This window comes from Hyperolius riggenbachi, chromosome 11, assembly GCF_040937935.1.
Source record: "Hyperolius riggenbachi isolate aHypRig1 chromosome 11, aHypRig1.pri, whole genome shotgun sequence".
NCBI lineage: Eukaryota > Metazoa > Chordata > Amphibia > Anura > Hyperoliidae > Hyperolius > Hyperolius riggenbachi.
Genome location: NC_090656.1, coordinates 75,807,118 through 75,832,007, shown reverse-complemented (window position 1 = coordinate 75,832,007; position 24,890 = coordinate 75,807,118). Strand labels below are relative to the sequence as shown.

At 43.4% G+C, this 24,890-nt stretch overlaps 1 protein-coding gene across 5 annotated transcripts in view; it reads left to right on the top strand.

The window, feature by feature from the left end:
- Positions 1–24,890, top strand: part of ADAMTS18 (ADAM metallopeptidase with thrombospondin type 1 motif 18) — a 196,392-nt gene that overhangs the window by 134,888 nt on the left and 36,614 nt on the right. For all 5 annotated transcript variants that reach the window (XM_068260418.1, XM_068260416.1, XM_068260417.1 and 2 more), the window contains 4 exons: positions 1,884–2,056; positions 3,392–3,522; positions 5,577–5,700; positions 10,175–10,419. In XM_068260418.1, coding sequence (XP_068116519.1) covers positions 1,884–2,056; positions 3,392–3,522; positions 5,577–5,700; positions 10,175–10,419 — 673 coding nt within the window. The remainder of the gene's footprint in view (positions 1–1,883; positions 2,057–3,391; positions 3,523–5,576; positions 5,701–10,174; positions 10,420–24,890) is intronic.

The following is a 24,890-nucleotide window of genomic DNA, read 5'->3' as shown; positions in this document are numbered from 1 at the left end:
AACAAACAAAATGGCCACCAAAACAGGAAGTAGATTGATGTACAATATGTCCACACATAGAAAATACATCCATACACAAGCAGGCTGTATACAGCATTCCTTTTGAATCTCAAGAGATCATTTGTGTGTTTCTTTCCCTCTGCATCTCTCATGCACTGAAGTTTCAGGCTGCTCTTTTCTTCCTGCAAACAGCTTTGCCCTTGTCTGAATTTCCTCAGTATGTGAAAGCCCAGCCAGCTCAGAGGACGATTTATCCAGCTTGTAAAAGATAAAAGAGCAGAGAGAAGCTGCACTAATCTAAATATAACACAGGCAGTGTGCAGAGAGGGGCCTGAAAGGGGGAGTTCATAGCAGAACCACAACACTGAAGAACTTGGCAGCCTTCCAGACACAGGCTGACAAGTCTGACAGGGGAAAGATACATTGATTTATTACAGAGACTGTGATAGCAGAAAGTGTTGCAGTAAGCTAGAACACATTAGAATAGCTTTTGGAACTTGTAGGATGATAAAAAAACAGGATGCAATTTTTGTTACGGAGTCTCTTTAACTCTGCCTACATGAAAAAGAAAGGATAGCTAACTGGCCAACATGGCATTCGTATTATCAGGAAATTGAACTTGAAATTGAAGAAGGGGGGGGGGGGGGGGATGGGTGGTGTGTGAATATGAAGTGTTGGGGGGTGAATATAAAGGGTTATCAAAATAACGAACTAAGATCGATGTTTTGGTCATATAGTAGAAACCTTAACAATAAACGCCTTAGGAGAAAGTGAAATGTCTCATCTCTGAAGGGTTATATAAAAGGCAAAGGTATACCCCCAGGACTCTGTGAAAAAATATAATCCCTGCTCAACATCTACAGAATAATGATCATTTGAAGAATTTTAGAATGGAAGAGGGGTGGTTATTTGCGCCAATTGATGTAGAATCACTGTATACCTCAATCCCACATGAGGTGAGTCTTGGGATTCTTTTTCTTTCAGGCCTATCCATTGCATGACCTACATAACCTGTTCTTAGATGATGTCATGTGTGCTAAATAACATCTATTTTGCTTTTGAGGACAGGTACTACTATCAGGTAAGGGAGAAAAGCATGGGGGCAGCATATGCTCCATCATACACCTGCCTATATCTTGGAATATGGAAGGAGTTGGTGGTTTGCCATAGTGAATTGTTCCAGTCAGGGTTGCCCTGTGGTTATGGTACGTCGATGATGTGCTTGTCCTGTGGAGGGGTTCCGAGCCTCAGTTCAAGGAGTTTGTCTCTGAATATCAACAGGTGTAAAATTCACCTCACCTATTCCATTGATCCAAGGAACATTACATTATTGGATCTGGAAATAACTAAATGTGGGGATCAGTTAGAGAAAAAAAAAGTTTTGGAAGCTTATGGCAGGAAATACCCTATTCTCTGTAGCGAGCCATTATCTAGTGTCCTTGATCAGGGATATGACTGTTGACTTTTCCTTGAAATGTTTTCTTTAAATTTTCCTACCCCCCATCCTTTTCTTTTCCCTGTCCTCAAAGTATGTTTCAATCCCTACACAGTCATACACATGTGCATACTTTGTATACATGTTTGATTGGATGTCGTGACCTGGTAGGAAAATGTAGCACACATTAGCATAATAAGGCAACTACACATAGATGGTATTCCTGGTGGCATCTGAACCTAAGATTCAGAGCAACAAGCCTAAGTGCTAACTGTTTCTCCAGATGTTGCCCAAACCCGGAATTCTAAGTATTGTGCAAGTTTTTCATGCACTGTATATTGGTGAATAGGAGTAGTTTATTTTCATAAATGGTGTTTATACATTTGGTTTACTTGTTTTAGCAGTTTCTGGATTTTAATACCAAGTTATCACTGTTCCTGTATCCTAGACCTCAGTACGGAGGGAAGTATTGCCAAGGCTCAAGCCGTATTTATCAGATCTGCAATGCCCAGGCTTGCCCCTCTAATACTCCGGACTTCCGCGCCCAGCAGTGTGCAGAGTACAACAGTAAGCCATTCAGAGGATGGTATTACAAGTGGAAACCCTACACTAGAGTGGAAGGTGAGCAGGAGAACAAACACATTTGCATGACTTCACTACGCTTTGGATCTGGTGATTTTCTACCATCTATACTGTATGCAATGATAGGATATATACTGTATGTCTCTTTAAACAATTAAAGTGGGCTTTTCATTTAAATGTAACAGGCACCCAAAATGATAACATTGTTAAAAGGAATAAAATCAAAAATAGACTTTATTGAACACATTTAAAGGACAACTAAAACAATGCCAGTTGCTTGGCAGCCCTGCTGATCTGTTTGGCTGCAGTAGTGGCTGATTAATACCAGAAACAAGCAAGCAGCTAAGCTTGTCAGATCTGACAATTAAGTCTTGTGTAGCATCTCTAAGAACCTCTCATTTAGTTTTGTAGTCTTGCCTTCACTTCTTCCTGCCTTAAAGAGAACCTGAACTGAAAATAAAAAGTCAAAATAACCATGCACAGGTCATACTTACCTCCTGTGTAGTCTACTCCTCAATCTCTTTCTTCTCTCCTGCGTCCCATTTGTCCACTGTGATCAATGGAATTCTCCATCCTCCATTTTAAAAATGGCCATTACCCCATAACAGCTTCCTGGTCAGCACGCTGTTAAACTGTAATATCACCCATTTGAGTCATAGGAAAACATGGACATTACCTTGCACATTCAGTTGTAACTGGCAGCTGCTGATATATAACTGACAGCAACTGGTATATTCAGTTCTGACAAAATATTGTCGGAACTGGAAGGGATCACTGTAAGAAGAAAATGGTGAGCTTCTGAGAGGAACTGACAGTGAGGTTAGTATGTAATATTCATTTGCAGCTACGTCGTGTGTTTATTTTAAATAATTGTACTCACTTCAGGTTCCCTTTAAGTATTTAATATTAAAATTGGAAGATTGGGACCCTTCCGCATCTGTAATTTGCTACAATAATGTTTCCCTTTTGAAGACAGAAGCAAAGTAAGTTTTTTTGTTTTTGTTTTTGTTTTGTTTTTTAGAATTGATATACTTGTAAAACTTATTTGGATCTGATTTGATATACCTAGCGATTTCATTTTCAGCTCCAATCCATTTGAGTCAACTAACTGTCTTGTAGTGTTGCCAGAAATCTGCCACTTTTACCAGAGTGAGTAGCGTCAATATCCCAATTAATATCTGAATAGGCCATAACTATGACTTCACTTTTACTAGCGGCTTTTTCAATCCGCTTTACTAGTTGCAGTTCTGCAGTATCATGGATATGTAGGGGCCTATAAAAACACCCCAATAAGCAATTGGCAGCAGTTATTTCCACCATGAATATTAACCCCAATAGTTGCTAGTCATAAATTGTCACCTTTCTGTGTTCCAGAGGAGAATATCTGCAAGTTATACTGCACAGCGGAGGACTTTGACTTCTTCTTCGCGCTGTCCAATAAAGTTAAGGATGGAACGCCCTGTTCTGCCAGCGGATATGATGTGTGTATTGATGGTGGCTGTGAGGTAATAACTACTACTGGTAAATTCAGTCATTGTGCCATGTCATATATTTCTCCAACATAGCGACATACTGCAATGCCTCATTCTAAGTGCTTTCAAAATAGATTCGTAGTTGTATTTGGAGTCAGGTGCTTATGTTGGGTTTATGTCAAGGATGTATGGCAGTGGTTTCATTGGTCACAACCCTTTAATCACTTTATGAAATAGAACAACTTTGCCACAACATTGATGACTTGCAGTTACAGCTGTCGTTGAGGCTTGTAGTTGGCTATAATATAGGTCTATGCAACTACTGCTCAAGTTGCAGGCTTAGTTGTAAGTAAGTGAATTTGATAACATTACCAGGATATTTTCAGGTCTATATTTATCTCCCCAATGCCTAAAGACCACCTGCAGCCCCCAAAAAGGTATGAATGACAATACATACAGTATATGTAGTCTATGCACTGTGTAGCGTTAGATGAACATATAAAGTTTATATCTGGTACATCATAGTTGATCGAACAGACTCACATTTATATCTGTAGCAACACTTCCTTATTTCTCCTAATGCTGAAGCTTTGTGTCTTATCAGGGATATATTTATTTTCAAAAGCACTTAGTGAATGGCAGTTGCTCTGTCCAACTGCCAAAAAACTGTGTAGGGAGCAGGGAAGCTGGCCAGCATCATTGTTTAAATCCTTTTTAGGGAAAATCGTTATAAAGAATAAAAGCCTTGTTGAGAATCCCCTATGAAGAGATGGACTAGTCAAAAACCTGTCACTTCTGTCAGATTTCTACTGCCTACTGTAAGCGACAGCATTATAGGAGAAAAGTAATGTATGGCTTATTTTGGTACTTATCCGTTAGCCGGGCGCATCCTCTAGGTGACGACAAAACTCCACCAGAGTTGCATCTTTCCCTACTATCCATGGCGGCCTGGAGGGGGAATAGTAATTAGCGCCACCTTCTGGATGCGCCCGGCTAACGGATAAGTACCCTCATTTTACTCTGGAAAAAATGTACTTCTTATTTATATATGTTTGCACATATTTTACATTTTACAGTTTTTCGCTGTAGTGCCTCTTTAATACTAAAGGATAGCTCTGGCTACCTAATACTAAGGGCACCTCTAGCTACCTGTGACAGGCAAGAGAACTAAGGAAGAAGTTAGGGCTGGTTCACACTTGCCGCTTTTTCAGTGCTTTGCTGATCAACGGCGATCAGCAAAGCACTGCTACTAATGTATCCCTATGTATAAAATCACACTGCGGAGTTTGGGATCTCGATCAATTGCAAATGCACTGCATGCAGTGTCTTTGGGGTGATTGCGCTGTGATTCTCATTCTATTGACAGGAATCACAAGCGCAAATTGCATTGAAATCGCAAAATGTTGCCGCAGAATTGCGATCGCTGACCCGAACGTGATTGCCAGAAAGCCCAATGTGAACTGGCCTTGACAGCTGGGCCAGCCAGCACACTTGCAGTGCGGTTCAGCGAGGGGTTTTAAGGTTCATGGAGGATGAAGTCTAGGGTGCTAGGACATCTGTGCCTATAGGCTCCCGTGATGTAAATCTGGGCCTGTCACCGTAATGCCCTGGACTGGTGGCACAAGACAAGTGGTTTTAAACACAGTAATGAGGAAGAACCAAAAAAGTTCCTTCTCACTTTCTGTACTGTAGTACGATCTACTAACAAGGGCCCTTTAGATAAGCCCAGGTGTGCAGAATGCTCTTCAGCTTTCGAATAACTTTCCAGAGGTTGATAGCACAGCTCATCCGGTGGCAGAACACAAGCCTACTGTAATCTGTCAGGACAAATCACAGCTAATTCACGCTAACCTCAGTTCAGCTTTTAAGCAAGTGCAAAATGAATTGGCTGCCTTCACAGTCCTATTATCTGCGGTGGTGTAAACCTCTCTTTCCTGAATGCAGAGTACAAGTGAGAGCCCGGATGGTAATTTCAGATTGGCTCCTAGTCAGCATGGGGAAACGCTCTCTGTGCATTGTGTGATGTGATAGCCTCTGACAGTCTCCCTCCTCTAACACACCTTGTATTTCTGTCATTCTGGTGCCAGCTCGTGGGCTGCGATTACGTTCTTGGATCAAAAGCAGCCCTGGATGCCTGCGGGGTTTGTAAAGGGGATAACTCAACATGCAAATTTTACAGAGGACAGTACATGAACCATCACAAAACCAACGGTAAGAAGCTTTCAGTCAAGCGGAATAGAGATTTGTTTTGTTTAAGGTTTTCCCTGCGCACTGCAGATTTTTGTTGGCTTTAGTTTGATATTAGATATGTTATGATGTATCACAGTTATCACTGGTTATCCTTATCTCTACTGTTAGAAAAGAAAGCATAGTTTTTAAGTGGAGCATTTCTTTTAACCACTTGCCGACTGCCTACTACCAATAGGCAAGGGCAAAGTGGCACCCCCAGGACCGCGTAACGCCGATCGGCGGTGGCACCTGGGGGACTAATTAGCCGGGGATCGCGCGCAGGGATGCGCGCGCATCCGCCGGCATTAGGTTCCGCCCACCTGCGACGTCAACCTGCCGGCCATTTAGAAGCGCCGGCGGGTTGTAAACAGCCCGATTTCCCTGTACAAAGTGTATAATACACTTTGTAATGTATAAAAAGTGTATTTTACAGGCCTCCTCCTACCCTGGTGGTCCCAGTGATCAAGGTACCACCAGGGGAGGAGACACCCATTGTAGTAAGCACCCAAACACACTGATCCTGCCCCCTGATCGCCCACAGCACCCCTCAGACCACTGTTTGCACCGAATCACCCATTAATCACCCGTCACTATCTGTCAACGCTATATTTTAGATCAGGTCCTAAACTGCCCCCCTGGGGGGTCCTGATCACCTGTCAATCACCTATCAATCACCCTCTGTCACCACCTGTCACTGCTACTCATCAGATCAGACCCTAATCTGCCCCCTGCGGGCACCCAAACACCCGCCCAATCCAAGAAGCTACCATGCACAGCCACTCCAAGTTTCTGAACGTAACATTTTTGGGGGCCTTCTCCTTAACATGGGTCTAGTCAAAAAGAATGTATTGCGGTCTTATTGGTCTACGCACGTAATACATCACATGCCCATGTTCTCTGCTGCCATGTCCAGGTCACGATTTGAGAACATCCTGCGCTTCCTGCACTTCAGTGTCAATACAACCTGTCATCTAAGAGGCCACCTTGCTTATGACCGGTTCCACAAAATTCGGCCCCTCATAGACCACCTGTCATCAAAATTTAAAATAGTTTATAAATGCTATAACTTTTACCCAAACAAAAAAAAAAATCCAATAAGTGTCTATTTATTGATCAAAGACATGTAGCACAATACATTTAGACAAAAATGTATATAGAAATGTTACTTTATTTGAAAAATGTCAGCACAGAAAGTTAAAAAAATAATTTCTTTGACAAAATTCATGTTTTTTTGATGAATATAATAAAAACTAAAAATCACAGCAGCAATCAAATAGCACCAAAAGAACGCTGGATAGTATAAAGAAAAGGAGGTAAAATTCATTTAGATCAGGGGTCTTAAACTCAATTTACCTGGGGGCCGCAGGAGGCAAAGTCAGGATGAGGCTGGGCCGCATAAGGAATTTCACAAACGCGGCGCATCGCCGCCTCTGCCCGCCCCTCACTCTTCCTTCACAGAGAGGGGCGGGGAGAGGCGGCGATCCGAGCGGCGATTGACATCAGGAGGGGCAGAGCTGAAGCTGAAAGCTCTGCCCCTTCCAGGAAATGCCAGTGGATTGCCCCCCGGGCGATTTGGATCTGCAGCCCTTGTTTAGCGGCGGGGATGCGGCGGATTACTTGGGAGCACTGAAGCGAACTATAAGGAAGCTTTTGCCAGCGAGAGCCACAAAATATTGTATCGAGGGCCGCAAATGGCCCGCTGGCCGCGAGTTTGAGACCCCTGATTTAGATAGCAGGTTGTATGACCGAGCAATGAACCGTTAAAGCTGCAGTGGCCTGAATGGAAAAAAGGGTCTGTTCCTTAAGGGGTTTTAAGACTGCAGTCCTTAAGTGTTTAAATGAAAATCCACTTTTGTTGACAATAAGAAAATCCATTCCATCTAGATCTACTTATAGCAAAGATTAACAACAACATTTACTTCAGCTTGCTAACTTGGTTTTTGAATGCAAAAAAAACACAACAGTTCCTAGACATGAACGAGGCAGGGACTGGGACTTTTAGAGAGGAGGCCGGCTGATGGAGTGGTGAATGAGGCAGATTGCTTGCCAATCTACTAAGGGGGATTGGGAGGTGCTGTACACATGCAAGATTCTCAGTATAGGCGAACATTATAGGCCGCCTACACAGCGTTTATTCTAGCCTGTGTCCAAGGCTTTCAAGTTTGCCGCCTGTCACTGGATTAGTGTGGATGTTGGAATGGAAAACATAAGAAAGGCTTTCACCCTGTGCAACAAACTTCTTGTGTTGTAGGGTGGAAGCTTATCTACAATATGTACTCCAAAGATAGTACTGATGTCATGGTTGCAAATAAGTGGAATTTAAGTCATTCTGAGAAATACTTATATTTAAACTGAAGATGTATGGTAATTTTTAATGCTCTTACACTAAATTTAAAGGGAGTGCTACATGTGGCAGACCAGGATTTATACAAGACTAAACACTTACCGAAAGTTAACTCAGCTAATGATCTGCTACATTGTTAACCACTTAGCGGCAAGCAAATGCATTAAAACTTCCTGCTAGAGCCTCTTAATGGCTCCAGGATGTTTTAATGCATCACTCGCCATCACCATACATACATTTTCTCAGTACATTGTGATAGGAACATAATTGAAATGGTGTAATAACCAAGACAAATGGGCAAATAACATGCATGGGTTTTAATTATGGTAGCATGTTTTATTTTAAAACGATAATGGCTGAAAACTGATAAAAAAAATATTTTTTTCCATTTTTTCCTATTATTCTTGTTAAAATGCATTTAGAATAAAATAATTCTTAGAAAAATGTACTACCAAAAGAAAGCCTAATTGGTGGCAAAAAAAACAAGGTATAGAGCATTTTGTTGTGATAAGTAGTAATAAAGTTATGGGCAAATGAAAGGGAGGCGCGCTGACAGGTGAAAATTGCTTTGGTCCGTTAGGGTAAAACCCTTTGGGGGAGAAGTGGTTAATGTATAAATATTTTTTAATCAAATTTCATGAATGAATACACAATATATAGACAATTTATTAAGTGAGAAATCAATTTAACCATTCAAAAAATGTGCAAAGGACTGCAACACAAAAAGAGTATTGTAAGAGGACTCTTATGTAGATAAACAAAAGTTTGCTTTCCTAAAACAGAAAGAATTTGCAATAATTCAGGTTAGAGTGAGCTCGAGATGTCTCCCAGGCACCACTGCTGAATATATGCAAATTAACCATTGTACCCTTAGAAGCTAAACACACCTCCAGAACCGCTGGAATGCAATGATGTGTCAGTTTGTTAATGTGTACAGAGCCATAATAATCCAACATGCATATAGGCTGTTTCGGATTGTTTGATCCTCATCAGTGCATGGCATGGATTAATTTGGCTCTATGGAGTAGGGCTTGTAAATCCGAGAGGCACAGACTAACCAGCAAGCTCATGGTGACCCAGAACTCATTGGGGTGTGTAAGGGACTACAATGGTCCTAAAAGCCCCCTTACTAAGATGTTAAGAAAAACAAAAGTTTGCTTTCCTAAAACAGAAAGAATTTGCAATAATTCAGGTTAGAGTGAGCTCGAGATGTCTCCCAGGCACCACTGCTGAATATATGCAAATTAACCATTGTACCCTTAGAAGCTAAACACACCTCCAGAACCGCTGGAATGCAATGATGTGTCCGCTTGTTAATGTGTACAGAGCCATAATAATCCAACATGCATACAGGCTGTTTCGGATTGTTTGATCCTCATCAGTGCATGGCATGGATTAATTTGGCTCTATGGAGTAGGGCTTGTAGATAACTTTCATGTATAGGTCCTGAGCAGTTAACCCACAAGTAAACGGTCTAGACCTGCACATAGTATCCAGATACATGTTAAATCCACAACACAAAGGCCTCGATTCATAAAAGTGCTGTCGGTAAGGTAAAGTCGAGCAGGGAAACACCGCTGTCGGTATTTCCGCCTTCAGGGTGGTAATTCATAAAAATGTAGCTAGATGTGACAGGCGTGCAGAGATATTCCGCTGTAGGCAGGCGTTAGGCTGTCCTACGCATGCGGAAACAGGAGAAGCAGGCGGAATCCCTCCGTGCGGTGTTCTCTCTGCAGCTGCTTGGGGGGTCTGTCCCATTCACTGCACTGTATTCTGCACGCTTCTCGCCACATCAGAGGTAGCGGTAATACCCGTCCGCATACCGCTACCTCTAATCTTTATGAATTGACTACTTGTTACTTTTGCTATGATAATCACCGCGCAAGGCGGTGATTTATCACTCTGCTCGCGAATGTCGGCTTTTCATGCGGAAAAAGCCTTTATGAATACAGATTTTGCTGTGTGGTCGGTAAAGTGAGCCGTTTTCAGCATTTCCGAATGCGGGAATGCTTTATGAATCGAGGCCAAAGTGTTTACTGGTAAATGTAATTCAGACAATCAGACCAAACCACTGTATCACTAAATTATAACCAAGCCTCTGTTTTTGTTTAGATTACTACACAGTGGTGACAATACCAGCAGGAGCAAGAAGTATCCATGTTCAGGAGATGGAGGTCTCAACTAGCTACCTCGCTGTAAGAAGCCTAAACAAGAAGTACTATTTAACAGGAGACTGGACCATTGACTGGCCTGGAAAGTTCTCATTTGCTGGAACTGTTTTTAGCTATCAGAGACCGTTTGATCAACCTGAGAGCATGTATGCAGCTGGACCAACCAATGAGACGCTGGTTTTGGAAGTAAGATTTTAAATTCTATTTAGTATATAATTACCTTCTATACTCATGGACAATTTTATACCGAAGGTATGTGGTAAATGGTGGTGGATCAGCTTATCTGTGAGAGAGTTGGAAGTTTGCTTGTAACTAGAGTTACCTCTCCTGGTTCTGGCAGCAGTTCTCCTGTCTCTCCTGTCCTCATTGTGGTCATCGAATGTCTTCCCTTTGAAGATGGACTGGAGACACGAGGCCTGCTGCCGGAGAAAGGAGTGGCAACTATAATTACAAGCATGCTTCCAACACATACCGTTCTGTTCATTAATCACTGAAAGCAGAATAACTGGAACTAGGTTTATTTAAATAAATTACCACATTCTATCACCCTGTTTAACTGTGCCCCCATTTCTCCTTCATTGTTGTAGCGATCCCCCATTCTGTCCATCTCTAACATATCCAGCTGCTCTGCCCTTTCATTACGATATGCAGATCTGTGCATGGAAGGGAAGCAGGAAAAAAGGGTGCCGGTTGTTAGTGGACAATTTGGGCACTGCCATAGGCACTAATGCAAATATCGTTAATACAGAGCCCAAAGCAGAAATTAGGGTGCCCAACAAATCTTTTTCAACATTAGAACATTAAAGTTTTTCAAATATGTTATGGTTTTGAAACTGGCAAAGTTATAGTTTGTCATATTATTTTGTTTGTATATACAAATTTTACATGATCAAATATGTTATTGTTTCTACATTTGAAAGGGTGTCTGGAAAGGGGGTTTTAGGGTTAGGCACCAGCAGGGGAGGTCTTAGGGTTAGGCACCACCAGTGGGGGTCTTAGGTTTAGGCACCACCAGGGGGGCCTTAGGTTTAGGCACCATCAGTAGCTCGGCCTCTTCTCCATTCAGTCTCCACCTCTCCCCGCCCCTGTCAGTGAAAGAAGACTGAGAGAGGTGGAGATTGTCGGAGATTGACTAAAGAAGAGGCAGAGCTACTGCACACAGCTCTATCTCTTCCTAGCAGCAAAATATACGACCTGGAAAGTCGTGGAACTTTGCTAGGCTATTTCAGTGGCATAAGTAACTTGTTCTGTGTGAGGAAACGTGGAAAAGCCGCCGCTAATACTCAGAGTGAGTTGGCTGACTCCGCGTTCAACATGGCAGCTGGCGCGCAGTCGGAGCGCGGAGAAACCGCCGCATGCTCATACGACAGGGCGGCGGATTCCGCGTCCAATGCGGCAAGTTGCATGCATAGGCCTGCTCCTCTCAGTAATGCGGAATGCGGAGAAAACGCCGCACGCACGGACAGCGGTGCGGCGGTTTCCGCATCCAACACAGCAGGAACATTACAACACATGACTGGTGTGGCTGGGACTGATAGTCCACACTGGTTTAGGAGGACGCGCGCGCAGAGAGGCAGGGCCTTTGTGGCAGTCAGAGGGGGGTCAGCTGACCAAGCCGGTCAGCTGACAATTTCAGCAACTTTCATTGGTCCAGCACTTAGGGGAGGCGCTGGAGAGCACTAGTGTATATATACTGGGTGCTGGTCATTCATCTGGTGTCTGCCGTTGCGATCACTACGTGGTAGCACTCAGACCTTGTCAGTATCTGTGTTTATTAGACAGTTTCGTAGGTGTTGATGATCACGGAGCTCACACCTTAGCCTAGGAATTCTGTTATTATCTGTATTATTATCTAGACCAGTTTCCAAGGTGTTGATGGCCAAGGAACTCACACCTTAGTCTAGGAATTCTGTACCATCTGTATTATTGTTATTATCTAGTCCAGTTCCTGGAGTGTGAGAATCTAGGAGCTCACACTCAAGTCTAGGCATTGTCGATTATCTGTTATGACCTTCCGCCTTTCTGACCATTCTTCTGATCTCTGATTCTGTACCTTTGTCTTTCTGATACCTTGTTGCCAAACTCTGCTAGTCCCAGGATTCTGCATCTGTCTCCTGTCTCTGTACTGTATCTGTCCGTGTGTTTACGACCTGGCCTGTCCGACCTCGAGAGCTATCTCCCCTGTTAAGAGATAGTTCACAGATCTGTTAGTGGCACTGCCCATTGGTGTCACTCACGTTCTGTCCTTCCCACTCTCTCAGCCTGGCTCTGCCCCTTGGGGAGCATCAGACCTGTGGAAGGAATCTGATCCAGAGCAGTAGCTCTTACTGTCTAGCAACTATCTTACAGGTGCTATCCTCAAAGTATGACTGTTGCACCAAACACGCTCATCTCTCAGGTGTCCAGAGGTTAGAAAATATATCTGATTATCGGTGATACTGCAGATCATCAATAATCGGGTATATATCTGTATTCTCGGTGATACTGCAGATCACCGGTAATCAGACCCTCTCTGTGTTACACCGATCGTTACATTCTGCTGCGGGAATGTGGTGAATCGGCTTGAAAGTTAATGCTGAAGATGGCTGTATAGCAAGCTAAGGTAAAAAAAGACACTTCAGTATCTCTTTAAGGGGCAAAGGTAACATGCAAATTACTCCTACTGATGCAGATGTCCAGACTATAGACTTCTAGACTATAGACCAATTGGGGCTATTCTGGCACCTACCAGGTAATTTGGGTGCCGAAGTTCGCGAACTCCTGTGGTAAGTAGATATTGTCGAAACCTGGCAATAACCTGTGTCTACAAAGTTATTTGGACGCCGGACATCGGGGTGGTAGCGGTTATTGGTCATGAATAAATTGCAGCTATTGTTGCTGCCTGATTACTGCAGGCGCTGACAAAGTAATTTTGGTGCAGGTGTGGTGCTGAAGTATGCCTCTTATCGAGGCATGCTAAAACCCCATATTTATCCCATAGGGGTAGGTTTAAAGGCAGGTTAGTATTAGGAGTGTGGACGTTAGTTGTAGGAGTGGAAAAGGGGAGGAGAGGTTAGCTCAGGCAGAAGCCGAGAGTAAATTGGTGTTAGTGAAACCACTAGACCACCTAGGTATTCCCCTCACATCATCTATCTAGTAGTACAACCCGGTAAAGTATAGACCGGGTAGTACAATTCAACAAAGAAGAGGGACTTGCCAGATCATCAGGGCTGGCAGTGGCGAATGCGGTGCAAATGTCATCAGATTGTGCAGCCCAAATGTGTGTGGGGGGGGTTGTTGGTGTTGGTTAGAGTTAGGGATCGGCAGAGGGAGGGCTTGTGTGAGCATAGGGTTAGGTTTAGTGTTTATTATCTGCAGATTTTGTGGCCAGGGGAGAGGGGGGTCAGTGAAGGTTATGGTTAGGCATAGGTAGAGGCAGGACATGTGTGAGAACAGGGTTAGGTTGGAAGTTAGTAAAATATCTGTAAAAATTACCAATATTTTACCCACTGACTATAGTGTAATATTGGTAATGTTACCAATATTCCACTAGTGGCTTTCCCCAGTGCCCAAATTACCATGGTGCTCTTTTTGTGCCCAGAATCTGTAGCCAACGCCACTTTTTGGAGGGGAACAAAAAAAAATCACTATTTAGTGAATCATATGAATGACCTTGTGGATCTACTTTGCTGATGACCATTTTCACCTGAGATGCTCATAGATGATCATCTCTTTAACAAAAGAAAAAACTAACTAGTGTACGTTTTAATGATTGTACAGCTAAGGGTAAAGGGACAGAGGGGTGGAGCCTATGCAAAGAGGAGTGATTAACCTGCTACATGTAGCAAAGTAAGTGTCTAGGTAATGAGAATTGTTTCTTTTGATAATCGTTTTGCTTTAGTAGCTAAAAATACACGTAGCTCCACTGCTGTGGCCAAGAGATCCCAGCTATTAATTTGAGGTTAGTAACATTGGTGCGGAGACGCTTGTAAAGTGACCCATAGATGTTTTTTAACGTGAGTCACTACTTCGGCTAGCAGATATCTTTAGTCAAGCTGGTTAAGATGATGTGCGGTTTGCTTGTGATCAAAGCTTTGACCACAACAAGCCAGACATATCTGACCTAATATAAACACTTAATTATATTTTGGGCTGACTGAGTCCCACCAGGGAAATGTTTAATGAATGAGTTGGGCTGTTAACAGCTTCTCACTGATGTAAGCAGGCCTTCAGGGGAACTCTGATGTATTTAATCTCCGGCTTTGCTCAAAATGCAGAAAAGCCAGTTTGATGAGGTGGAGATAAAATCTGGCAGAAATGTTGCAGAGCAGTGGTTGCATACTGCAAGAGGACCTGTCACATCTGCACTTTTCTCAGGTCTCAGGTAGGTATATGGCAAGGCTAATGTACAAATGCCTATTCTTGTACTGGGATAACTGCTTTTCTGCATATGCACAGTCTTCCTGAACTTAAAGCGGAATATAACCCTGCATTTCAACTTTGCTCTAAAACATTATTTACAGCATATTATATGCAAAAAGCATTTTTTTTTTACTAGACCAGCATTGGAAGGGTTAAACACAGAGGTTTTAAGTTCCGTGCAGACATTCAGATGGTTACATTCTATTTAGTTAGTGTGTAACTGTTTATCAATAGATACATCTCTTTGGCTGTCCTCCAAGCTCCTTCTCAGTGAGAGAGATGAGTCATAATAAACACATATTTGTAAACAAAAAGTATCTAACTCAAGTTCGGATTCGGTTGCAGAAATCTCTAGGGACTTTAAAGCCCTGTGTAACCCTTCCAATGCTGGTCTAGTAAAAAAAAAAATGCTGGTTGCATATAATATACTGTAAATAATGTTTTAGAGCAAAGTTGAAATGCAGGGTTATATTCCGCTTTAACCACTTCACCACTGAGAGGTCTTTCCCCTTATGGACCCGAGCAATTTTCGCCTTTCAGCGCTCCTTCAATTCATTCGCCAATAACTTTATCACTACTTATCACACCAAAATGATCTATATCTTGTTTTTGTTTTTTTTACCACCAATTAGGGTTTCTTTGGGTGGTATGTTTTGCCAAGAATAATTTTATTCTAAATGCTTTTTAATGGGAATAATAAGAAAGAAATTGGAAAAAAATTAATTACTTTATCAGGCTTCGGCCATTATATATAAAATAAAATGTGCTACTGTGGATAAAACGCACACATTTTATTTACCCATTGGTCCCGGTTTTTACAACGTTTAAAATATGTCCCTAGTACAATGCATGGTGACAATATTTTATTTGGAAATAAAAGTGTAAATTACAAGCCTTTATTTGCAAAAATAACAGTAATATACCCTCTTGATACAACATCGATGTTCAATGGAACGGTATGATATGGTTGGAGCCGATCCCTCTCTGATCAGATCCTGAGGGATTGCTCATTTTACCACATTGGGTGGCAATCTGTGTGTTTGGCCACCTCTAGTGAATCACTCTGTAATTTAAAGAATGTTAATGTATGCCCTTGTTATGCCTATATGTCAGTTTCAGTATATAATGAAGTGCAGAAGTACAACGAAACTTTGCTGATGTCATTAAAGGTCAACTCTCCTAAACAAATTGTAAAAATGTAAATATATACATGTAAAATATACTTTTTCACAGAGTAAAATGTACTATTAATTACTTTTTTCCTAATGTCGATGTTATTTATATCAGTCTGATTTTGTCAGGTTTTGAACTAGTCCATCTCCTCATGGGGTTTCTCCGGTATTACTTTATTTGCACACAATAGTGTGCAAATGAGTAGGGAAGATGACTGACATCTTTGTATAGGTCCTTTCCAGGGATTGCTTTTGTAAAGAATAAAAGAATAAAAATATCTCTAAAAATCTCCCATAAGCAGATGGACTTGTCCAAAATCTGTCAGTACCTACTACCAGTAACAGAAACAGGAAAAAGGTGTTTTAGAGTAGATTTAACACTTGTTGTTTTCTGCATGCGTTTGTTGACAGTACTGCATGGCTTTTAGTTGATTTTCTGCATTTGAAAAATGCACGCAAGCATGAACTTAATCCATTGATCAACATTGATTCTCAGTTTTCTTGTGCAGAAAATGCATAGAAAAACTGACAAATGTGAATCCAGCCTTAGGGCTGGAACCCACAGGAGCGCTTTTGGCAGCGTTTTGGCAGCACTGCGATACGCTAGCAGTTTGCCAAAACGCTGGGCTAATGTTAATGGATGGGGCAACTTCCACAGGAGCGTTTGCAGCATTTTGGGAGCGTTAGCGCTTCAATGTAAAGTATTGAAACGCTAGCAGAAACGCTCAGCAAAACCTAAACTGAGCGGTTTTGCTAGCGTTTTGCGGTTCAGCACACTGTAACAAAATTAAAAATAATTCACAGGACCAATCAGGATAAAAACGCAAAACGCAAAACGCTAGGCACCCGCTGGGGAAAAAAATACAATGTTGCAAAACACAACCCAAAACGCGCATGAATCCGCTTGCAAACCGCTCAGACAAAACGCTAGCGGTTGCGTTTTGCGTTTGCGGTTTTCAGTGGGTTCCAGGCCTAATAGTGTATTCTACATTGGGAGAAATGTACATTTGATTTGCATGTACTTTAAATTTTACATTTTTCGCGAGGGTTGTCCTTAAAATTTTCTTCATTTTAGAGATAAAGTAAAGGGACAAAAATCCTTAAAGGACAACTGTAGTGAGAGGTATATGGAGGCTGCCATATTTATTTCCTTTTAAGCAATACCAGTTGCCTGGCTATTCTGCTGATCCTCTGCCTCTAATACTTTTAGCCATAGACCCTGAACAAGCATGCTGCAGATCAGATGTTTCTGACATTATTGTCAGGTCTGACAAGATTAGCTACATGCTTGTTTTTGGTGTGATTCAGACACTATTGCAGCCATATAGATTAGCGGGGCTGCACGGCAACAGCTATTGTTTAAAAGGAAATAAATATGGCAGCTTCCACATACTTCTCACTACAGTTGTCCTTAAAAGTAGGAGTTGAAACAGACGTTACTGTCTCCAGAGAAACTTGCTGAATCAACCTGTGTACCTCTGTGTGTGCGTGTGTGTGTTTTTGTGCATGTGTGTACATTACGGTATGTTTTTGCCTTTTTAGTGAGGCTGCGGTGACAGTAGTGCTGCGCTGAGCAGGCCCTCCGTTGAATAAGTTTACCGTTAATTTTAGTGACTCTGGCAAATCCTGGCCTTGGAGTCTGTGGGTTTTGAAATGAACAAACTGTAAATTTTATAAGTCTCTGCCCTGCGGTTGGGCCTGCTGAGAGCTGTCTGAAGTCAGGTGGCTGATGTGCCAGTGGTAGACCTAGGAACTCTATTCTGAGCCTGGATGCACTTTATGAGCTCCTTCACCAGCCTTAAATCTAAACCTTATTTCCATTTGGCTGCGCAGATCCTGGATGCGAGCCAGTTAAGTAGGCTTTAGCCCCGGAGGTCCTTCCAGCTTGAAGGGCTGAGATTACTGGCTCTACAGCCAGACTTTTAATGTGGAGTTGTTAGGAAATGGCTTCATTTATTATTTAGGATATGTTTAAATTGTTGCTGGACTCGTTCCACTTCAGCCTTAAAAAAATAAAAATGTTGCAATGGCTGCCGTGCAGATTTCACCACTCTCCTGTAATAGATGTGTCGTAGCATTGCAAATTACAGGCTGTGCCAAGAGGCCAGTCAGAAGTACACCAGCATTTCCTGCATTTTAGGATTTCTTTCTTTTTTTTTTTTAGTTCTTTTTTTGAGATTTTAGCTCCATAAGTAGCAAAGAAAAGAGTCTCATATTGTTTTCCAGACAGTACAGGCAGGGACAGTTAAAAACCGTCAGTTGTTATCTATGCAAAAGAGCTTCTCTGAGTTATTTGACCCACTGGGTCGTATACAGTCCTGTTTTCTGAAGCACTAACACAGCCAAGAAAGACAGTTTGAGATCAGGTTTTCCTGCAGGAGAGTTCAAAGGATCATTATTTCTGCTTTGTTTTATAACTTAAAAGTCAGAGTAGTGCAACTGTGTTAGTATGATGCAATGTTATAAAAACAAAAAACTATATAACTGAAAATAAAAATATGAGACTCTTTTCTTTGCTACTAATTTTGTATTATTTATCTGTACTACACATACAATTCATTGCATCATATATTTTTTTTTTCACTTCAAGTTTGCTTTAAATTAAAACCCCGCTCAAACAAAAATGTTACTGTGCAACCTGCTTTCTGAAAAAATATTTGTACATAATGTAATAAGTTTCCTGCCTCTGTGTCAAGCAGAGAGACTTCAGGGTTCATCTTACCACTTCCTGCTACCGCCTGCATGTAAAGAAAAAAAAAACCCTCTTATTTATTATTGTGTCTACAACTTTTCATTAAGCTAAAATCTCCAAACAGACAACTAAAATCATAAAAAATTACCTAAATTCTACGATTAGGCTCAATGTAATTATGATATGTAAAATATCTGTAATTTTTACAAATATTTTACTATGGTCTAACCTGACTTGATTCTCACTCCCTCTATCGATGCCTAACCCTAACGGACTCCCCAACTGCTGCCTAACCCTAACAACCTATGCTTAACTTTAAAGAGAAACTCCAACCTAGAATTTAACTTTATCCCAATCAGTAGCTGATACCCCCTTTTACATGAGAAATATAATGCTTTTCACAAACAGACCATCAGGGGTCGCTGTATGACTGATTTTGTGCTGAAACCCCTCCCACAAGAAACTCTGAGTACCGCGGTACTTTTGGCAGTTTGTTACAATGTAACAAGGTTCACAGACAGGAATTAGCTGTTTACAGCTGTCTCTAACAGCCAAAACAGCTAGGAGCAGCTACATAATCTGCCCACAGTAACAATGTCACCATGTGATAAATGTCAGAATGTAAATCTGGGAGAGGAAAGATTTTAGCAAACACTGACTAAATCATTTATACATAATTATAGTAAAAATGAAGCACTTGTTTTACTACATTATTTTCACTGGAGTTCCTCTTTAACTGACATCCCACCTATGCCTAATCCTAACAGACCCCCCCCCCCCCCCAACCATAGGCAAACGCAGGGGGGATTACAGCTGCCCAGAATCCCCCCTCAGACCAGGTCCAGTGCAGTGTCTGGGGACAGGCACAAGCTAAGACACCACAATATCTGCAGGCTTCCTGCAGCTCACAGCACTGCCCGCTTTCATTCCCTGCTACAGTTAACTTTGGATGTAGCAGCAGGGTGTGTACAGAGCATGCCGCAGCAGCGTGTGTACAGAGCATGGAGCAGCAACGTGTGTACAGAGCATGAAGTGCAGCATCATGTGTACAGAGCATGGAGTGCAGCAGCGTGTGTACAGAGCATGGAGTGCAGCAGCGTGTGCGCAGAGCATGGAGCGGCAGCGTGTGCGCAGAGCATGGAGCGGCAGCGTGTGCGCAGAGCATGGAGCGGCAGCGTGTGCGCAGAGCATGGAGCGGCAGCGTGTGCGCAGAGCATGGAGCGGCAGCGTGTGCGCAGAGCATGGAGCGGCAGCGTGTGCACAGAGCATGGAGCGGCAGCGTGTGCACAGAGCATGCAGCGGCAGCGTGTGCCCAGAACATGGAGCAGCAGCGTGTATACAGAGCATGGAGCAGCAGCGTGTAGAGAGCATGGAGCAGCAGCGTGTGTAGGGAGCATGGAGCAGCAGCATGTGTAGAGAGCATGGAACGGCAGCGTGTGTACAGAGCATGGAGCGGCAGCGTGTGTACAGAGGATGGAGCAGCAGGGTGTGTAGAGAGCATGGAGCAGCAGCGTGTGTAGAAAGCATGGAGCAGCAGCGTGTGTAGAAAGCATGGAGCAGCAGCGTGTAGAGAGCATGGAGCAGCAGCGTGTGTAGAGAGCATGGAGCAGCAGCGTGTGTAGAGAGCATGGAGCAGCAGCGTGTGTAGAGAGCATGGAGCAGCAGCGTGTGTAGAGAGCATGGAGCTGCAGCGTGTGTACAGAGCATGGAGCTGCAGCGTGTGAGACACACGCTGCAGCTCCATGCTCTGTACACACGCTGCAGCTCCATGCTCTCTACACACGCTGCAGCTCCATGCACACGCTGCAGCTCCAGAGCATGGAGCGGCAGCATGTGTACAGAGCATGGAGTGCAGCAGCGTGTGTACAGAGCATGGAGCAGCAGCGTGTGTAGAGCATGGAGTGCAGCAGCGTGTGTACAGAGCATGGAGCAGCAGCGTGTGTACAGAGCATGGAGCAGCAGCGTGTGTACAGAGCATGGAGCAGTAGCGTGTTTACAGAGCATGGAGCAGCAGGGTGTGTAGAGAGCATGGAGCAGCAGGATGTGTAGAGAGCATGGAGCAGCAGGGTGTGTAGAAAGCATGGAGCAGCAGCGCGGGTACAGAGCATGGAGCAGCTCTAGGGAACTTAACCGAGTCAGGTATGAGCACAGCCCTGTACCTGCCCTGATGTGTGAATGCTTTACTTTCTCCTTCATTAGCAATGTTGACTGTCCTCATTATTATCTGTATCCAAACTGCTCCTGATCAATCCCATTGGTGATCGGAAGCAGATCGGAAATTTAGGAAATAATTGTCAGATCCTGTCAGTTGCATTGGAAATTGCATTATGTGCACCCAGCATGATGTCCTACCATATTATTATACTGTATTTTGCGTGGCTGTGGGAGACCTTTCAGGAATCCTCCCCATTTGAAAATCTTGGGTTTGCCCCTGCCAACCTGTGCCTAACCCTAACCAAACCCCCATGTTATGCTTAACCCTACCCCCCCCCCCCCCCCATGATACCTAGCCCCAACTAAACTGTGGCTACAAGTAGAGGGCATGGCCATAGGCTCCCATGTTAATAGCCGTAGAAATTTTTCGCATGGAGGGTCCTGATAAAATAGCAGGAGCCATGGCTTAACAACCCCTATTGGTAGACTCAATTTGTATAGTGGGTGGCCCTGGTTACTGCTATTTTATGTGGCGCCCAAATTACCACTTATAGCCGCTAATCTTGGCTGTTTACATGGGAACCTATGGGGGTGGCCAAATTACCTGTTTTGCCTGCTACCAGCTGCCCAGTCTATACTGAACACAGATTGTGAAATATATACACCGTTTCTGCTCTGAGACCAGCTCTACATGCTAAGGCATGTTTCACATGGGCAGCTGTGTGTCTACCACCTGTTAGCTCCACCCGCTAAAAGTGCTTACTATGGGCAGTTGGGAGGTGTCTGTCTTAGGGACACATATCTGAGCAGCTGTAGCCACACCCAGGTGTGACATGAGTTGGTTGGTTTCTGCCCAGTAACTGTACTCTACATCTAATGCTGATACACATGGGGTTACAAACTACCATTCATCCGGAAATCACTGGGTGGGCATCACATCGGAGGCTCAGCAGTCTATGTAAAACAGCCCTAAGGACCAGTTTCCACTGAGTCGGCACTTCCAGTGATGTGTGCATGCATCGTAATCGCCTAGCCTGTGCATGGCTATAAGGAATTCGGGTGCGTGCTGCAAAAAACTGCAGCATGCTTTCCAGAATCGCACCTCAGTGCGATTCGCACGGCAAAGCATTGGAGGGGTCGGCAGCGTTTCCTCGCCTAAGTCACCTGTGGGGAAATGCTGCAGATTTGGCCCTAGCAGAAATGGGCCCTAACACTGCAACCTGCTCTAGTCTGCGAGGGGCTGTGAGCACTCCCTTCAAATGAATGACGCTCCCATCACCACTACACAGAACACACTCTTGCTGATAACATCACAACAGAATCACAAGCGACACCTAGTGGCCTGCCCCCAGATGGCACACTTGTGTACTGTAGCAACAGTATGTGCTGATTTCAGTTTGAAGGATCCTTAATGCTGTACCATCTGCTTCCGTCATAACCTAAATCTCTGCATTCATTGTAATCCCTCTGCTGAAGTTTTAGCATTTCGTGAACAAAATTCTATATGCCTGTAATTGCTTGCATTTACATATAGGAGCCTATAAGAGGCAGTTGAGGCCTTCTTTCTACGCCTGCCTGAAAAACTATAGTGCATTTGATCACTGCTATCATTTACTGTATATGGACACTTGCAGCTGCAGCATGCAGTTTTTGTGCATGTGCCAGTGCGATTGACTCTGTGGATGTGGTATGGAAGGGAGCTCTCCTCAGTTTTTGCTTTAGTTGGTTTGAACCTGTAAGATTATGTTGACCCAGCATTGATTAAGCTTATTGCACACTACTACCTCTTGAGCACAAGTTACCGTAGGTTTTGTATGTGATTCTAGCCCAACAAGCAAAGCAATGCAATTTAAACAGAACCTGAACTGAAAATAAAAAGTCAAAATAACCATATACAGGTCATACTTACCTCCTGTGTAGTCTACTCCTCAATCTCTTTCTCCTGTTCTGTGCCCTGTTTGTCCACTGTGGTCAATTCAATTCTCAGCCCTCCATTTTAAAAATGGCCATTCCCCATAACAGCTTCCTGGTCAGCACACTGTTAAACTATAATATCATCCACTTGAGCCATAGGGAAACATGGACAATACCTTGCATATTCAGTTGAAAGTGACAGCTGCTGATATATAACTGATTGGTATATTTCAGTTCTGACAAAATATTGTCAGAACTGGAAGGAATAACTGTAAGAAGAAAATGATGAGCTCAGTGGCGTAGCTAAGGAGCTGTGGGCCCCGATGCAAGTTTTACAATGGGGCCCCCCAAGCACTCTATACATAACAATTGATACGGCGCACCAAAACCTGCCAATGGCAACCACAGTGCCAGAGGTGCAAGAAGGGGATAGGGAACAGCTTGTTAATGATTATTACTATTCAAAGTATCTATAGAAGTGATTATTATGAGCACATGACCAATAGAGAGCTAATACTGTAGTTGAGGGAGGGTCCTTCAGGGCCCCTCTGGCCCCGATGCGGTTGCTACCTCTGCAACCCCTATTGCTACGCCCCTGGGTGAGCTTCTGAGAGGAACTGATGGCTAGGTAAGTATGTGATATTCATTTGCAGCTATGTCATGTGTTTATTTTAAATCGTTTTACACGCTTCAGGTTCCCTTTAAGTTTACTGTCAATTCTGAAAATACTTTGCTGGCTGCAATTTGAAATTGAAAGGATTTTTTTTCTATAAAGATAAGGTTTATTGAAGTGCACAAAAAAAACAGCATACATAGTCATAATATGAACAAGTTCAAAAATCAGCAAACGGATGGACCATTAGCAAGAGAAAAAAAGGATAAAAAAGTTTGTCACAAAATAGCACAATTAGACAATTAACGACAAGCTCCTCAAAAGGAGAACCTCCATAGTAAAAACAGGAAGAACCAGACAATAAACCAAATCCTAACGTGTGATCTCGCAAACAACCATTTTTTGGGAATGGACCACACATGGACCTCCTCAGTGATGAGACTAGCACTGTCCCAACTCATCCCCCTGCCACAACCCTCTGCAAGAACCCACATGCTACCCCAACATCATCCCACCCCTGTGGCACATTCCTCAAAGAACCACACCTCCCACTGACCAATATGGTGGGGGTGTGGTCAGTGGCTGTAAAAGCCATGGCCAATATGCTGAGGGTGTGGTTGAGGGCTGTAAAATACATGCCTTGCTTCTAGTCAGGGATAAAGGGAAGTGGGGAGTAGCACTAGTGCAATGCCTCATCCCAGCAGTGACAGCGGTTGAAATGGTGGGGCAGACCACCACCAGCAGCAGAGGAAGTCCTGGATGCCCCAGGCATGAGATCATTGTTGAAACTTTGTTTTTCCAGACGAAGAAAATGAAAGGGGTTGGGGGGATTGGTGTTGTTGGAGTAATAAGTTGTGTGTAGAGATGGCCCGAGCCTCCGATTTTGGTTCGCGTAAATTTCCACAAAAGTTTGGTTCGCGTGAATTTCCACGAACCGCAATAGACTTCAATGGGGAGGCGAACTTTGAAAACTAGAAACACTTATGCTGGCCACAAAAGTGATGGAAAAGATGTTTCAAGGGGTCTAACGTCTGAGTTTTTGCATGGATGAGTGGGATAGATGCCAAAAGTCCCCGGGAAAAATCTGGATTTGACGCAAAGCAGCATTTTAAGGGCAGAAATCACATTGGATGCTAAATTGCAAGCCTAAAGTGCTTTAAAACATCTTGCATGTGTATACATCAATCAGGGAGTGTAATTAGTGTACTGCTTCACACTGACACACCAAAATCACTGTGTAACGCACCACAAACAGCTGTTTGTGTAGTGATGGCTGTGCTGGACTGGTGCGCACCATGGCGAGAATGTAGGCCGTGTCGTTTTTTAAGCCCATATGGTCGCCAGGCTGAGGTAGCTCAATGACAGAACAGTGACTGTCCAGCTGATCAAATTTGGTCTGTCCACAATGAAGCAACGACCTAATTATCCAGGGTCTGACCCCCCCCACGAGACACTCATATAGCCGGTGGTCATTGCTTCATTGTGATACGCAAGCCCCTTCACCGCGGCCTTAAAAATGCAGGAATCTGCCAGGAGTCCAGGACCCTGTTGGTGGTGGCGGTGAATGCAGTCAAGCGGCCTGCAGGCAGAGATGCTGTGTGGGGACCGGCTTAGTCTTGGGGCAGGCAGTCACACAGCGTGCAGGCAGAGATGCTGTGTGTGGGGACTGACTTAGTATTCGAGCAGGCCTGACCGTGCTTTGCAGACCAGG